Source organism: Athene noctua, chromosome 15 (assembly GCF_965140245.1).
Source record: "Athene noctua chromosome 15, bAthNoc1.hap1.1, whole genome shotgun sequence".
NCBI lineage: Eukaryota > Metazoa > Chordata > Aves > Strigiformes > Strigidae > Athene > Athene noctua.
Window position 1 is genome coordinate 2,757,034 of NC_134051.1, and position 12,332 is coordinate 2,769,365.

At 43.6% G+C, this 12,332-nt stretch overlaps 1 protein-coding gene across 7 annotated transcripts in view; it reads right to left on the reverse strand.

Moving 5' to 3' along the window:
• Positions 1 to 3,055: 3,055 nt before the first annotated feature.
• The window catches only part of SEC14L5 (SEC14 like lipid binding 5), a 42,553-nt gene continuing 33,276 nt past the window's right edge, over positions 3,056 to 12,332 (reverse strand). For all 7 annotated transcript variants that reach the window (XM_074919447.1, XM_074919443.1, XM_074919442.1 and 4 more), the window contains 9 exons: positions 9,145 to 9,334; positions 8,724 to 8,812; positions 8,129 to 8,199; positions 7,336 to 7,507; positions 6,537 to 6,671; positions 5,993 to 6,130; positions 4,939 to 5,184; positions 4,347 to 4,525; positions 3,056 to 3,212 (listed from right to left, as the gene is read on the reverse strand). In XM_074919447.1, the coding sequence (XP_074775548.1) occupies positions 3,107 to 3,212; positions 4,347 to 4,525; positions 4,939 to 5,184; positions 5,993 to 6,130; positions 6,537 to 6,671; positions 7,336 to 7,507; positions 8,129 to 8,199; positions 8,724 to 8,812; positions 9,145 to 9,334 (1,326 nt within the window). In that variant the 3' untranslated portion in view covers positions 3,056 to 3,106. The remainder of the gene's footprint in view (positions 3,213 to 4,346; positions 4,526 to 4,938; positions 5,185 to 5,992; positions 6,131 to 6,536; positions 6,672 to 7,335; positions 7,508 to 8,128; positions 8,200 to 8,723; positions 8,813 to 9,144; positions 9,335 to 12,332) is intronic.

Below are 12,332 nucleotides of genomic sequence, written 5' to 3' on the forward strand. Positions count from 1 at the left end.
GAAGACAGGAAACACAAATTAAATCATGTCGACACTGTGAAGTGGAGAATGAGACCTGCTCACACATCACTGGATACTGCCCTGCAGTACAAGATGCTGGAATCAAGAGACGTAACCAACTATGTGAACTATTGGTGGAAAAGGCCAAAAAGAAAGAATGGGAATTATTTCAAGACAAACAGAAGACAAACAAAATTAATTATATAAGCTAGACTTGGTATTTGTCAAAGAGGAAAAAGCTCTGGCGGTAGATGTCACAAGTGGGTATGAAAGTAAACCAATGTCATCGGTGGAAGCAGCAGCGGAGAAAGTAAATATCAACATCTCAAAGATCAAGTACAAGACCTGACTAATGCTACCATTATCAAATTTATGGGATTTCCTTTGTGTGCAGGTGGCAAACAAATGGTATCTGGGTAATTACGAATTGTTGGTGGAATTGGGACTCTCCAGCTCCCGACAGGATAAAGTTGAACGTTGTCCATCATCAGTAGATATTGTACATAACTTTGTTAGTCAATTGCATACAGTTCTAAATCCTCACCTTGTATCTGTAGCTCTACTTTGTAATGAATTATTTCAATAAATTATTCTTCTGTATATCCCTTATCAGTAGGGTGGAACTAATCAGTCTCAGGATGAACCAGAGTGAGTTAGGCCCCAGGGAAAAGAGTAGGAGCAATGAAAAGAAACCACTGACAGTATGTAGGGATATAGGACTCAAAATCATGTGTCACTTATTCTGGTAAAAGGACATGAATTACTGATCTGGACAATCAATTGCTGATTTGGACACAGGTGGATAGGCCACCTTTACTTAGAAAAGAAACATGTATAAATTATATATGTTTGATAAATAGCATCAGAAGTATGGGTAAAGGATTTTACATGAGGGATACACATATGCCCTTTTAATTCCAGAACTCTTGATTTTCATTCATCTGGGAGAAATGGTAAAGTCCTCAGAACAACCGATTTCTCTGAAATCAGAACTTCCCTGGGGCCTGCATAAAAGTTTCCTGTTCCACTCTTACAGTGAGAGATGCAAGGTGGGAGAGTAATTGCCTTGGCTCCAATCCTTCAAAGAAACAAGCAACCTAAACACATCAAGTTCTTAATCTCCCATTGCTCCAAATATTCTTATCTCCCTTGTCAGTGCCTGGTGATTCAAAACCAGTGATTAAAAAAGCATGGTTAGAAGGAACTGCTTTACATGTATGTCGCTCTTAGCTGCACAGACTCCATCAACCTTAAAAACTTGGCGAGAGGGAAAGAAGCCCCAAATCTTTACTGAAAAAGATGGCCATAGATACATGGATTACTGTGATGGAGAAAGAAACCAACTTCCACCACTAACTGTGCTTCCCTGCACCTCAAGCCCAGAACTTTTTGTGCTGTTTGTCCCCAGCCAGGGAACTGTAAACTCATTCATTTCAGACCACATTTGCCATATTATGTGACATGAGCCACTCAGCTGGGATAACCTGAGCAATTGCAGGGGCAGTACCCTCATGATCCTTCTGTAGGCAGCAGATCTGCGCAGAGGTAACCTCCAGCTGGTGGGGTGAGGCCTTCACGCAGCACAGCTGGATCTGAACCCAGACATCTGTCCACATCACAAGTCCTGCACATCTGCCAGCTGCAAATGCTGCCTAAGGGCAATCAAGTATTCGACACCTGTTTTCATTTTGTTGCCACCTAGACAAGGACACATACAAAACTTTGCTACCCAACCTGATAAATGGACGACTAGCACCTTCACTACACATCTACTCTCTGGGATAATCTGTGGAGATTATGGACAAACATGGTGGTTTTGGTGTGTCATGAAGATGCACTGTCTTCTTACAACACCTGAACTCAACCCTGGCCTCTAAGAAACATCCCTCTAAGGTCTCGAAGGCAGAGGACTCTAACCTCACCTTGTAGGAAAAGATGACAGACAGCCCTTACCCCAAATGCTATGTATGATACAGCCCTTTATGCAAGAACATCCAGCGATCACAAAGATTAGAACTTAAGTAGAAAGATTCCTGGGTATTGAAGACAATCAGTTATTTCTTTCTAAAACAAAGTTCGTGCCATTAAAAAAGGTGATTGAATTTAATAAATAGTCATTCTAAAATTATAAATAAGTTAAAAATTAATTTAAAATAAGCTAGTATTTTGAATAAATACATTTCAGTAAGTGCTTAAATACATACATGCTTTTTTTTTTTAAAGTTTTCTCTTCAAGTTAGCTCATGTTTTAAAGAAGCAAGTTCTATAATACTGCCATAAAATTTTGTGCCTTCAGGAAACAAAATATTGCTTTTCTTAGCCCTTTATAATTTGATTCAGTTCCCATCCACTTTGATGAGATGGGTCAGATCTACTCATTATTGCTTGTAAACCTGAGGAAAAAAGGAACGATATCTTTAAGTAAGATGCTGCTTACTGGAGGCAGGTTCTCTGCCTGTACTTTCTATAAAATCATTTTGACTTTTGTGTCTCAGAGGGTTAAAAAAATCCAACACATTTCCTAATAGCATCCTGTCAGATCGGAAGAGGTTTTAGGTTTGACCTGGAACTGATTTCTGAAACATCCTATCTGTATAAAGATATTTACAGTTTGCTTCAAGTCCCTGCATCTGAAGTGCCCACTTTACTTTCCGATGTGTAATTGGTACCCTGGGCACTCAGAAAACTAGATTAATTTTGCTACACATGAATAATCTAGTCCTACAGATCAAACAGATAAGGCAACATCAGTCTCCTCTACCACACGTAGGAAAAGGACTGACTGGAAAGAGCCCTTTTAAGTTGAGTAATACACGGATTCATGCAAACTGACATTCATCCAAACCCCACAATTTGTGAAAGAGACTACTGAGAAGTAGGCATCTGATACAAAATTCCTAAATCTGCCATTTGAATTCTAAGTTTTCATGTCTAAAGTAGCTCCCAGAAGCCTCTCTGTGTCCAAATAGCTGCTACCTGTGGTCACACGAACGACTGCCTCAAGGCTCAGCCCCTGTAGGCTCTTTGGTTTGGTGCACAGAGCAGCTCCGGGGGGGGGGCAGGAAGCCCCGAGCAATTTTTCCTTGCTGCTGTAGCCTTGGCCCTGCTATCTAGAAATATGGGAGCTGCTCTGGGACTGGCTGGAAGATGTCGTGGCTCCACTCAGCTGGGAAAAGCCGCTGTTGCAAGATTCCAGGCTCGACATAGATCCTCTGGGATGGGACAAAACAGATATATTTGTTAGGAAGGCAGCTATTAATGGATAACTCAATACATTTGACAGATCAACTTATACTCTATGACACTTGCAAAAGTATTTTATTTTTTGTCCCATCATTTTCAACTTGGTCTCTAAGAATCTTTGTGTCATGATGAAAAATTCATTTGTTAGAGACATCTTTTCTCCTAGCAACAGAAATTACACCTTGTCTCTTGCAGTCAGGGAGTAGAACACAGCTGGAGCCTCTGAGGGGCTGCAATCACTGCTCCTGAGCAGAAAGGAAAACTCAAGAGCACTCTGAAGGCAGCACAGCTCAATGGATGCAGCTCCCTCTGCTAACCTGAGAACTCCAGCCTGCTAAGCACGAAAGTCCCAATTCCAGCATGTTCAGCCATGGTCTTCAGCTCCTTCTGCCAAAAGCAGACGGGGTTCACCATAGCCACAACAGCCTACTGTCCCTGACACGTTTTACACAGGTAGAGCAACAAAAAGCAGGTCTGAATGACTGAAGTGAGGAATTACTGCTGCTCCGACTCCACAGGATCTGGCCAGGTCACATTCTCAAGGTCGCCACCTGCCCATCTGCAAGTCTGTTCTACCTAACACTTCCTCCAGCTCCTAGTGAAAGGTCAAGTACTTGCAAAGAATTCAGATTACTGGGTGATTTGAAGAGTACTTCTAACATTAAAGGAGGCTAGGCAAATCCTGCCAAGGTTGATGCACTCACATATTCAGAAAGCACTCACCAAATCATGACTGACATACTTCAAGTGCCAAATGAAATATGTATGAAATAGCCCAGCTGATATTTGTTAAGTTACTCCAAAAGTTCCTGACTAAGATCAAAAAACTCCCCAGTCAAAACCTCCCCCTTTTCAGGTAGCTGTAAGCAAGAACTGAAGCAAAATTCCACTGCTGGACATACAGCCAAGGGGTCTTTTATTACCTACAGCACTGAACTAGATTCTTTGTGCAAAATGCCACCTGGTTTGTGCCCATCTAACTTATCAATAAACACACGCCCTGTGGAGGTCACTTGTATCTGGATGTTTACCTCACATCCAGTCCTCTCGCTCGGTTTCTCTCTTGCAAATCGTACAGTAAATCCCCCCAGTAAATCTCCTACCTGAAGTCCTTGGAAGCAAGCACCTCATAGTAGTATATAAGCTTGCACTTGTGACTGGAAACTTGCAGAGAGGCAAGAACATCATCCACCCGAGGGAGGCTACTGCCGGAACAGGGCAGAGGGCCGTGCATTTTCCACTGGAGAATGTAAAAGCCAGGCCAACGAGTCACATGAGATCCCTGGGAGAGAAAGAGAGTGCCATCAGGTGAGTACCAGGCGTCTTAAATAAATGAATGACTCTGCAAAAGTCAGAAGAAAACACTGAGCTAACTACTTGGGGACCATACACCATTCACTTATTTTACACACCGAAGCCACAGCCCTGTAATGCTAGTTGAAAAAAAAAAAAAAGGCTATTTTCAATTAGCTTTTTGGCATGGATTAGTGCATCTCCTTCCAATGGCTAGGTCTAAACTAGGACTGCAATAGCAGCCACTTTCACAGGGAATCCAGAGAATGATGAACACAGCAACTACTTCCAAACAATACATGGTTTCCCCCATGCCATCTATTCCTTCCCCCTTGCCACCACTAGCCATTTTGGAGTTTTCTAGGGCTGTAGGATCCATGCCAAGACTCAAACACATCTGACCTGGATGCTCTCCCCTTCCCGGCAAACCAGTGGAGATTCCATCCGGCTGTAATCCACCCCCAGGACCCACGTCTTGTCAATTAGCTGCACATTGTCCCCAGCAGCAGAGGTACTTGGTAACGTGGCTTCTTTATGATTTGTTTCAGGAGCTCGTTTGGAGTGAAAGAGGCTGAACACCACATCTCCCTTCAGGATGTCAAAGTCCCAGGTGATGACAGATTCCCCTTCCAGAATCTCCACAACTATCTAAGGAGGAAACAGAAGAGCACTGTGGAGTCAGGCCTTCAAGTGGCAGGCAATGTATTCCTCCCCACTCTGCAAACATGCTTTTCTCTACAATCCTTCAGTTAAGGTCTTGGTCTTGATTCCCAAGAAGGACATGGACCGATTTCCATTGCCAGTCTTCTGCCACAATACATCTGCTCAGGCATTTTTACCCCATCTCTCCTCTGTATCAGAGCTGCTTGTAAATAATTTCCTAGTTCTAGGAAAACCTCAATGGAGCAAAGCATTCAGGACACAGCACCTTCCGGGGGGCTGTGCACACCAAAAGGCACTGCTGCTTTCTAAGGAACCTAAGCAGGCCAAATCAGACTTACTCTTCGTCAGTGAAGCTAGTTGACTGTTTTGCCACTCAAGCGCTCCTTTTTTGGACATTATGTTTTCTGGTGACCCCCATCAGGCTGTTCCCAGCACATACCTTCTTACAACACCACTGCTGTCCTAGCTACACCACTGAGTACAGAAGCTGTGCTGTCAGAAGGGAAACTGAGGGAAGCTTTATTTCCCCAAGAAGGAGGAAGACAACACTATCTTGCAGAAGATCAGGTCATAATAGAGATAAGAGATACTGCTTCTCAAGTTGCTGTTCTGAACTTCCACATTTCTAGCTGTTAGCTAGCATTAGCCTTCCCAAGAAAGGCATGGTGCTGCTGAACCATCTCGTGCTCACACTTTGGGAGCCCTTCGTTGTTCTAGTCAGCCCTAACAAAAGGAACACATCACTGATACCAGTTAATCACCTCCTTCAGCCTTATGAAGTTCTGGTTTATACCTCATGTGGAGCTCCTCTGAGTACACTTGCAGAATGATAGATAGTTTCTGTCCATAGTCGGATGTGATCCGAGTTCTCTGGCTCCTCTTCTGTTTGATAAAGTGACTTGGGAACAAGCCCACCTTCTGGGACAGTACACTGGAAGAGTTCAACAAACAAATATGAGAGTTCATACTAATCTAGTGGTAAAGTATCAAGTTATCTGTACCACGAACACTCATCGGCTGTCAGACACAGAGGATGAGACCCTCAGCTGGTATAAGATTTCATAGTGGGACTAAGTTTACTTGAACTATAATGGTTTACCTAAGCTCTGTTTAGAGAGCTGACTTCTAAACCCATTCTCCAGGGCAGCATCACCACTTCAGGGTGAAGTCTCCTGCGCACAAATTAACTGCACGGTGCTCAGAGTAGGGGCATCCCAGCCAGAACAGAGGTTAACCACCTCTCAGAAGGGAGTGGAAGCCCGGGGTGTTGAGGAGGAGGGCATCGAGGGAGCTTGCACACTGCAGACTCCACTTGCACAACAGGGAGGGAAACTCACCATGCAGTCTCCTCCCAGGAAGTCTGGGATCACGTCTTTGTCCACGTAGTCTATCAGCCCTCCTGGACCCTGGTAGTTATTCCCACTGTAGATGAGGAACTTCTGCCTTGTGTTCTCATTGATAAAGGGACTGACCTGAAATGAAGAGTGGACAGAAGACATCACTGTCACCGAGTGAAGTTAGAGATGGTGTTTATACCATCTTACATGGATGCTTTAGGCTCTAGACTGGAAGGCCTCATCAGCAGGAATGCAGACCAGCAGTAGTACAGAGCTTCACAACTCAACCAGTTCCCCAAAGAAAAGGGCAGCAAATGAAAAGTGCACTATACCATCTCACAGCATTTTATACTTTATGTAAAATAAGTTTGCAGTAACGACACCACATATAAACCTCACAAGAAATTTAACTTACATTGTCAGAACAGCCAACAGGCATCAGGCAGAACAATATTTATTACTCTTCTCTTCAGTGTCCCTCAGCATGAGATTAAAAAATACTTGTCTTTTCCCATCAACATGAAAACCCACCAAGTTGGGCTACCACTGCTGCATGAGGATTTGCAGTTTAGGTCCAACATGCTGTCCTGCCCCGGTGGATGACAGCCCCTCAAATCAAATGAGCTACAGGCCTCCTATAGCTTGTTCTGCAGCAACGCTGCAGCCTTTTCAGGAGTTCAGCACAAGATACCTGGAAGCTTCTCCCTCCTTTCAATAAACAGAACTTTCACTGACTGGATGATTTAGTTATTTTTACATGCATAAGTGCTTATGATACTGCAGTCCAGGTTTCACCCACCAGAGTCCAGAGCACAGGAAAAACCCTGGGTGCTCGCACTATCAACAGTCTCCCCAGAGTTTCAGGGTAGTTGTCTTCTACAACCTCAATTATCCGAAGAAGGGCCTTAACTCCAGGCCTCCAGAGATGCCGCATATTTAGCCCTTCCAAGTCCACCAGGCACGTCCAGGATCTAAAATAAGCCCACAGAAAAAGACCTGTCAGAATCTTCATTGCACAGTGGCTGCTCAGTTTATGATCCACAAAATGTATCAGTAACACCACAGCCTGTATGGGAGTGACTGAAGCCAACAAGGGAGACCAGCAGTTCCAATAAAAAGTAGATCTCCCCTCAAGCAGCAGACAGCCTGAATCCAGTAAGCTTTCAAGCAAACCAGACACCCAACGGCAAAGGCAAGAACATATGCTGTCAGTGTGGAAGAGGGTGAAGGAACACAGGCCTATTGCTACAAATACTTCAAAAATACATTTTACATGTAAGTGAAATCTGGCAGACAGTTTCCTGTAAAAAAAAAAAAAGAATTTAATGGGTCTAGATTAAAATCAGCAAGATTAAATTTATCTGGAAAGTAGAAATGAAGGATCAATACTTGCTCTCATATGAAGCTGTAGAATTTATCTGCATTCAAGTCCACTATATATGGGTACCCCAAGCCCAGAAACAGCCCATAAGAGAGACACTGCTGTCCACAGTTTAACCCTAAAGGACATCACCTAAATCATTCACAGAAGCATTCTTCTCACCACGTCAGTTTAAACTCTGTAGGGATAAAAGAAAATTAGCTATACGAACGTGATGGGGCGGCCAAAGGTGTTGGTATTTTCCTCACATCTCTTTTGTCCTTCCTCATTAATTGACAGAACCTGAAATCAAAGACAATGCAGACTAAGATTAGCCTGAGCATGACTGAGAAACCAGGAGAGCTCAGAGATCTTATTAAAAAAATACAGAACCCAGAAGTATACCAGTCTGGGAACTTGCAGTGTGCGAAACAGAATAACTACACAAAAACCCCTCCATCCTCTACTGAAAAGTTACACTGATCATACCAAGGTACAGAAACTGAAAATCTAGGGTGAAATATAAGATCAAATGTCATTAGCAGAGCTGCATGAAAGGGCCATGGAAGGCTTACAGATAAACTGCAAATTATTGGAAAACACCCTTCTGGCCCATTTGTACCATTACAGAAGTTTCACTTCTGTCTCTGCAGGGAGACTGAGAAGCTACGCCATGCTAAAGTCACCAAGTCAACTTTGAGTTACCAGCGATGAAACACAGGAATTATTCGTGTCAGGCAAGTAGATCCCAGCTGCATTATACCGAGGCTTCTAAACACCCCAAGGGACGTAACATTCCTCAGGTGAGAAATGAAAGTACAGCTCACATGTCGCAGTAGTGATTCCTCTCCCAGAGCTTTCACCAAACCTTTTGTGTCCATCTGGCCAAGACGAAGGATGTAGAGTGGTCGTCCATCTTCAAAGCAAACATAAGGGTTAAAGAGGGAAGTACTCTAGTCTCCCAGGCTATCACTCTAGTACCTTTTATAAAATCCACACTAAATATTTGAAAAGGAAAAAAAACGTAAGCAAAGGCAACCTTATCAAAGAGATGCTGCTTTGCACTAGGCTCTGCTCTGCCTGATCTGTGCAGAGAAATAACAAAATGACCAGCAGAACAGAATGGCTATTTACAGGTGTTGAACTACTTTGTTCAGTTTTAAAGTGTCAATACAACTTTCTCCAAAAATCCCAGGTACTTATGAGGTCCTTTAATACAAACTGTCAACGTAAGGAGCAGCTTCTAACCTTTGTCTTGATAATGCCATCCTCCGGTGTAGTATTCATCTAAGAGGGCTGGGGGCCTCCATGACTGTAGGATGTAATCGACCTGGTACTGCTTTCGCCAAGACAGTGACTGACAGAGCATTTCTCGAGCTTTGTCAATGTTGAAGTCACGAGCCCGCAGAAATCTAAGGATATGTTCATCCTTGGGGATCTGTGAGAAGGGAAAGCCTGAGGATCAAGACTGGTATGTTACCTGTACCATGGTTCCATAAAGCCTGCAGAGCACACACCATTTTTTAAATTCTTAAAACTAAGATAACGAATATTAAAGCTACATCCCTCTCCCTCCCTCCTTAACTAATCCAGCTGGATGCAGCAGATGGTGCTAGGAGCACAAAAGATGTGACCAATTCACAGCCCGTGAGAAGCCTTTCACTGATCCAGTTGCCAGAAGCCCCAGCAACTCTGGGCTGGCTAAAGTCTCCCTCAGCTTGCTATCCACAAGGACAAACAACACAGTGTATGGAAGTAAGGAAGCTGCAAGCTTACCTCCCCACAGCGCCAGTTAGCAAAGGACAGAAAGCCTCCATACGTAACACATTAGCCAAGTGAAGCACGCGCTGTCTGGAGGGGGATGACAACTGTACACTCATGGAATGATTACCCACTAGCACCAATTCCAGCTCTTGTGCAGGCCCCTCTTCTGCTTTGCTGCTGACCATGCTCCCCTGGTGTTATTTGAACAGGAAAGCTTTTGAGTTCTTCCAAAGGCCCATATCACATCACACGGACACCAAAACCAACATATCAACCAAAACTACAACATGCCCTCTCTCTATCGCTCATCCCAACACTTCCTATCAGTAATTCTAGCATCACGGGCCCAAAAGCTTTCCCAAACTAAGGCTGTAGAATGACTTATTCCAATCATCTCCTTCCAAAAGCCCCATGTTCCCATAGCTGAAAAATCAAAGAAAATTTGCCAGGAATACTAAGCAGCAGGAATTAAAAATAAATCAGACAGGCTCCATAGAAGGGCCAAATTTGACTAAAAGCTCGTCAGTCACCAAAGCAACTGGATTACAGCTGCACATGCTGCTGATTTCTCTTCTCAGTCCCTTCACCCCAACTCCCCCCAAAGACAAGTTTCCATTAAAAATTCACGTTCTGTCAAGCAGGGATAGTCTCCTATAGAGTATCTGTACTGCGCTTAGCACAACACAAGCTATCTGAGCCCTGCTGTAATACAAAAAAAGCGTGTGTTCAGGAGTCAAAGCTCTTTTGTTTGTCCCCTGACAAGCTCACGAAAACAGAAAGCAGGGAAGAAAGCAAAGCCGCCAGCAGCGTCACGCTGGGAACAATCTCAGTTTCACAAGCTGGTATGAAGCTAGAAGAGATATTAAGAACTGATACCACCTAAAGAAAGGGGTACAGTTCAGGCTGCCTAAAGCCAAGACTAGAAGCACCTGAAGAGGAGATGGGAGATTAAAGCTGCTCAGCATATTCCAACACTGCAAACACTGCATTTGTATGTCACCGAAAGGAAAAGGGCAGCCTTCCCAAATAGAATCTCAGATGTATTTAGAAGAATGCCACCAAAATTTTCTGCATTGTAGCAAGATTAAAGACAGCAGAGTTTTCATCAGATGATTTACATTTGCATTTCTGTTGCTCAGAGGAAACTGTTATTCACAAGACAGCAGACAAAACCCACAAACATTTGCAATAATCCCTGGATCCCCTGTGAGACCCAGGAGAGGGGATGGCCATTAGGTGGTTTTGGTGCTTTTCACATTTCAAACCTAAGCTGTACATAGCTTCAGGTAAGAAGTTCCTGTTTGGACCAAAGGCAGGAAGCCCTGAGGGGACTTAGTCCATAGTGGAATTAGTCTCTTATCTTTGTCCAATCAAAGCAGTAACTCCTATCTGCAAGAATGATGTTTTCATTTCAGCCTGGCTTTCTATTTACTAGTGAAACTACATGTACTCTTCTATATGGTGCAAAGCTGTTGGTTACTAGCTTTAAGTATCTGCAATTTTAACACCATTTGAAGTTTCCTCAACTACTCAGATTTTTAAAGCAATGATAGATCTGATTCTAAAGGAAAACGTCTGCTTTGGAAGGAACAGGGAATGGATAGTGAAATAGGACAAAGAAGACAAGAATAAGAAGGGATGTTTTCTGAGAAATGGAAGCTCTACAAATGTTTTTTGATAACGGAATAAGGACATCCCTGCTCTGAATTAAAAGAACAGATTGTCACCACAAGGTAACAGCATCTCCTGAGAAAACTCAAGTCACATAGAATAAGGTCCTGATTTTGTGTTATTGTGACAGGCAATCAAGAGAAGCAAACAGGTGAGTAGTTACGGTGGTTTAGGATGAAGTTTCAATAGCCAGCACCATCCTTCTTACTTGTTCAAGGCTGCGTCAGGAACAGAGCTCACAAAGCCTACACAAAGGGCACAAGGCTGATACTAGGAGCGCTCAGCAGCCAGCTGCACCTTGCCAAAGAACACAGCAAGCAGCTGTCAGGAAGAACAAGGGCTTGCACACACTCACAGAGCTTCAATCACCCCAAGAGGCAGTTGTTTCACTTCTTGCTCATGTGCTGTCACTCCTACCTTCTACAGCTTCCATTCCCCAGCCTCTGACTCGGAGGGGGGAAGAAAACTCACAACGCACAGAACAAAACAGGCAAATGTTTAGATTGTGCTTCTTCCACCTGAAACCAAGATCCTTGCAGATCACACGCATGGATAAAGTCTCACTGTCTTACTCTCATCTAGGGCTCATTTTCAGCTGGATACCCAATAGCTGAGATATTTCCTACCACACAGAAGTCCACATCGTTTTACTGGACAGGTCACTGTAGACCTGAAAAGGCTCAATGTCCTATATTTCAGAGCATAACTATACCTGGGGATTGATCCCTGCCCTTTTTGTGTCTGCTTGTTGTCAAACACCTTTTATCTCACAGAAGGTTGAATCAGGGGAGACACAGATCACAACCAATATTTAATACAGCCCATTTTATTAGTTAAGTTGTTATTATTAGCAGGTAACTATTCAAAGTTTACCCACAATTACCTGGTTAGCTGGGAGGCCAGCCCCAGCTGTTTACTGAGAGGCAGAGCATCATAGCAACATGACAGCAGTTTACAGGTGTTCAGACAGTCCTTCAAGGGTACCTTTGTTCCACTGGGTC